Source organism: Nicotiana sylvestris, chromosome 6 (genome assembly GCF_000393655.2).
Source record: "Nicotiana sylvestris chromosome 6, ASM39365v2, whole genome shotgun sequence".
NCBI lineage: Eukaryota > Viridiplantae > Streptophyta > Magnoliopsida > Solanales > Solanaceae > Nicotiana > Nicotiana sylvestris.
In genome coordinates this window covers 191816678-191822125 of record NC_091062.1, presented here as the reverse complement: position 1 = coordinate 191822125, position 5448 = coordinate 191816678, and the positions used below count along the sequence as shown (strand labels likewise).

Genomic DNA, 5448 nt, shown 5'->3' with positions numbered 1-5448 from the left:
GAATGCTGAAATTTTGCGTGATTGTCTTTGCTACTTCAGCCCCGTATGCTGAAGTTACGCGAAAAAGTGGGTACGCTTGTAATTTTTTTTGCAAAGCGGGCACAAGTTAAAACGTGACCCAAAAAACGGGTAGTGATGCAAATCCCCCTAATAAAACAAGTAAGAAACTTGATAATAGCAAAATTGGCCCTTGAAAGTGTAATCCTTAAAAATCCAACATCATAAATCAGTAAGCAATTCCACTTCAAAGCTAAGAAAACATTACTGATTATACCACAAAACTGCTAATTAAGAAAGAAGCCCCTCTGTAATTAATTACCAATTCCGTATGACGATACTCTAGAAATGTCAGCTTATAGTATATCTTTTCAATTGTTTTGTTAATTCAGCAACTCAATAAAGAAGTAGAAGTGCAAAGAGCCTAGAGCCCTCATAAAGCAGACTCAAATGGACACAAACTATCGAGAATGTTTGCTAGTGGCTGTGTCTTGCCTTTGTCATTTAATCAAACCCCTGGCAACTTTTGATCCAAGAGGTACAATAGGCAAACTATGAAAGCCTAGCAGGTAAATCTTCCTTACCTGAAGCATAATAAGAAACAATGTAAAAATGCACCCCTTTCCCCCCTTTATATTCCTTCTCCTAATCTTTTTTCTTTTGTTCAAAAGAAAGTATAAGCGAGGAAATGTTATCTTTTGCGATGAGTCTTGCTCTAATACCATGCAAATTATAAAGAAGATGGATTTCAAGTCTAACTCAATCTCAAATTCCTCACGAGTTACAAATTTTAAAGCTTCTCATCTTCTTCTTCTTCTTCTTTACAAATTTAAAATTAGATTAATCTAATTAACAAAACATGAATAAACGCTAGATGCATAAACAAATTACAATAAGGAGCAATGCATGAAAGAACTCCAGTTCTGTACCTCTGAAGCACCAAGATGTTTTGTGCAAGAATATCAATAACCAATCCCCGTCTCAAAGTCCTACACCAGCATCCTTTAAAAATGCTTGTCTCCATGTTGTATGTTTCCTTTGACATAAAGGAGCCAAGAGAATTATGACATCCGAGCTGTTTACTACTATTTCAAAAGAATTATAGGAAGGTGCTCAATCAGAGGCAGAGCCAGAATTTAAAGGTTATGGGTTCGGAGTTCTAATCATTTTAAGTTACTGGGTTCTAAACCAATAATTAGTACATAATTAACAAATTTTATAACACAAATATAGGGTTTGGACTAAAGCTACTGGGTTCGGCCGAACCCGTAGCTGATAGGCTAGCTCCGTCCCCCTGCTCAAAGATGGAGAAACACAACAGATAAGAACTACAACTGATGTTTAACCGTCCTATATGATTGAATGTTAACAGTCATGTAACAAACTCTACCTAAATACAAGAAGCTAAATTTTCCATAATCCATCCAAGCCTTTCTCAGACCATCTGTTACTTCATCTTCAAGACATAATCAAGCTTGATATAAGCTCAAGTACACGGGCAAAAGATTAAATCATAAGTGAAACAGGGATGAGAAACAACTAGTTATGCGAAGGCAACGAAAGCTTATACAGGAATCTCTTACAAGACTTGGCCAACTTAACCAGCTCCTTTGCATTTTCAATCTTAGAGTGCTCAACTAAGCCATCAACAACTCTCTGCATGTTATCTCTATTAACAATTACTTGTGAATCAATAGCTTTCTTGCACAAACACAGTGCAAATTCAAACTTCTTCGTGTCACAAGCCAAAGGAATAAGCATATTAAACGTTGCATAGTCGGGAAGGCATCCATTTTGTAGCATCTTCTGTTACCACATTTTAGCCTCCTCCAAATTCCCCTCATCGATATACATCCTTATCATAGTATTGTAACTGAATTTGTCCGGTTTGAAACCCTTCTTAACGATCTCCTCGAAGAACTGAATCGCCTTTGAAACCTCATTAACTTTAGCCAAACTTCGTAATCTAATATTGTAACTGCAAAGATCAGGGATAATATTTCTGTTTTCCATCACAACCCACAAATTTTCAGCTTCAGAAATCCTTTGACTTTCATAAAGTGCGATTAACAAGGTATTACAAGTCACAGTATTCGGCTTAATCCCATTCTTTTCAATCTCATCCATCAAAAGCACAGCAGAATCGAAAGAACCAGCCTTACACAACGCCTTAATCGCAAGGTTATAAGACAGTAAATTAGGCTCAATCGACAATTTCGCGGGCAATTCACGAAACAACCCGCCAATTTCATCATATCTCTCTGACCTAACGCATGAATCCAAAAGGGCATTGAAGGAAAGGATAGTCCGTGGACAATTTAGTTGAGGCATTTCGTCGAACAGTTTACGTGCGTGATGATACATTTTCGCTTTCCCATAGAGAATAATAAGGCGGGAGGCAAGGCCTCGTTACGAATATCTGGGTACCGCTTTTGATGCTCGATAATTTCTTCGATGCCGGAGAAGTGGTAGGCTTTTGCAAGGCGGTGAACGGCGAGTTCATAATGGACCCGTCCTTCGCGTCGGAACTTAGGGTGCTGTGATGATTCTTTCAAGAAATTTACAATTGCTTGGGGTGTCTGATTGGTGGAATTTGAAGAGGTAATTGGGGTTTTAGTGGTTGCCGTGTGGTTGTTTACGGCGAGGATACCTCGCAGACGGCGGACAGTTGAAAAACTGGACATTTGATTTTGCTTATTTTGGCGCTGAGTAGCAATTTAAAAAATTAACTTCAATTTTTTATTTGTCTCTTTTTTTTTTGGTAGGAAAGATAAGCTTATCTATCTATATCTATATCTATATCTATCTATCTATATTATTATAAAAGCATGAATAAAAGGTTGGATTACAAAAATAACCTTTTAATATTAAGCATAATAACTCATAATAAAAGGACATAATCGAAATTCTAGACATTAGCCTTGTAATCCTATTAGTTTTAGGACATAATACTACACATTAAGAATCCTACATGATTATCTTTAGGAATCCTATTAGTATATTTATTTTTGGGAATATATATTAGCCTTGTAATCCTATTATTTTTAGGATATACTTCTTAAAAAATTCCTATTACTAATTCAATTTGAAAATATATTATATTGTCCAAAACCATTTAAAAATATGAGAGTCTATATTATTATAAAAGCAAGAATATAATATTGACAGACCAAAATAGCTCTAAAATATTAAACAAAAGAATTCATAGGGAAAAGACATAGCTGTAGTAACTTATTTTTTTAAACTACAATAACTTCTATGTTAATTTTTTTAATATTTAAGATTTTAAAATTAATACAATCTTGTCTATTAAATTCTTATTAAAATATGTAAGAAGGTTTAATAAAATTTATTTCATAAAAATCCTCCATATCGATAATATATTACCACTCTATAATATTCAATACCAAAAAAAAAATAAAAGTAATGCTAAACGGATTGCATAAAGCGTTAAAATTGAGAAAAAAATTCCACAATAATATATTATTATATTATATTTGAACTGCTTTCCTCAAATAATATTTTTTATTATTAATTTTTCGTGTAATATAGAAAAATATACTCAATTATTAAAGAACAACTAAGAAAATTTTTAAGAATATAAACGTGTGAGAAAAGAAAGAAAAAGGTTGGTAAGAGCCAATACCACTAATGATTTTGCAAACATAAAGATCTAAAAGTGGAATGTCATCGATCTTTTTACTCTTTAAAAAAAATTATGGTGGAAAAAATTATAATCACGGTTAAATATTCAAACATGAGATGAACTAATATTAAGAATCAAAATCAACAGAAAATAAATTATATTTTATGTTAAAATCAAATCTTTCAATTAATTATTTGCAAGAGAATCCAATTAAATTATTTTTTAAATTCATCATATGAGTAAAATTATTTTTCAAGTTAAAACAAATCTTAGGGTACATAAATTTATTCCATAAAAAGAGTGTTAGAATTTATTTTTTTTAAAAAATAGATCACAAAGTAAAAAAGATTAGGATAATATTAAAAAGGCCATATAAGTGTTTGAGGAGGCACAGTCAAAGCTAAATCCTGAACAAGAATAAACTTTCAAGACTATGTTATAAATAATCGACTCTGGTATAGCGGGATTATCCTTTCTGGATGCCTCCAACGGAATTGAAATAATATTCTTATGTCATGCATTACTTGTAATGTCATATCAAGAGGCATTATATTGTTAACAATAAGAACAAGTGGCGTACTAGCAACGATTTTAGTATGAGGACGTACAACTCAATTCAGATTTGATATGCCTCTTCAAATAACTGAAATAACCATCACAAATATATCAAATCAGAGCAATAGTGCTAAATTTATAAGGAAAGCAAAAGTGATAATATGGGATGAAGCGCTTTTGGCTAAGCGTCAAACGATCGAAACAATCGCCTAGAGTTTTAGAGATATATTGGATATCGATGAACCGTTTGGTGAAAAAGTAATAGTTTGGGAGGTGATTTCTGTCCCGTACGATTAGTAGTTCCAAAATTGACCAAAGCAGAAACTGTAAAAACTAGCTTGCCAAAATTATACTTATGACCTCAAATGAAAAATATTTAAATGACAAGAAATATAAAAGTAAGAACAAATGCAACATTCAGTGACTTCTTGATTCGTGTCAGAAACAAAGAAGAGCATCCAATAAAAGATGATTTGATTCTTCTAGAACACTTGGCTATAACCTCAATGGTAATAGTAGTGCATTTAATAAGGAAAATATAGATTTTCATCATTAGATTAGAACACAAATTGTGCAAATTACATGATAGAATTTAAAGAGCTATCTTAACTAGCAGAAATAAATATTTTGATTAACTAAATAAAAGCTTGATTGCTAAGTTTTATGGTAAAAATAAAATATTTTTCAGTTTTGACTCATCAGAAGATGATGCCAACAATAACTACTAAGAAGAATAGTTAAATATTTTAATACCAAATGGCATTCTACCATATATGTTTGTTCTCAAATTCATTATTTATTATGTATGTTAGTGTCACCATATATATAATAGACTAAGTTAAAATTAATCTTCCATTGCATATAGGTTGATTTTGAAGAAAAATATGTCTGTCATGCTACTGAAAACTTAGTTCCGTTGAATAGTTTATGTAATAGTACACATATGGTATATAGAAGTTTTGACAATAACGTCATACATGCAGAACTTATGATACTGGTCAATATGCTTCTAAGTATAAATTTATCTCCGAATTCAATTTTCGTATTACGAAACTAAAGAATATCCTTTTAAATTTGTGTGAAAATAAGTTTCCGTTTGTTTATATTTTGTAGTTATAATAAATAAATCACAAGGACAAACATCCTAAATATTGAACTATATTTACCACAATATATTTTCTTACACGAATAACTATATGTTGCGCTTTCAAGAGAGATATCAATATCAACAACAAGAGTTCTGGTTATGG

The 5448-nt window shown here is 31.9% G+C and overlaps 1 protein-coding gene across 1 annotated transcript; it reads right to left on the bottom strand.

Moving 5' to 3' along the window:
* Positions 1-1806: 1806 nt before the first annotated feature.
* Positions 1807-2361, bottom strand: LOC104240364 (small ribosomal subunit protein mS79 (rPPR3b)-like). The gene has a single exon (XM_009795201.2). The coding sequence runs from the start codon at positions 2359-2361 to the stop codon at positions 1807-1809; it is 555 nt and encodes a 184-aa protein (XP_009793503.2).
* Between the last annotated feature and the right edge of the window lie 3087 nt (positions 2362-5448).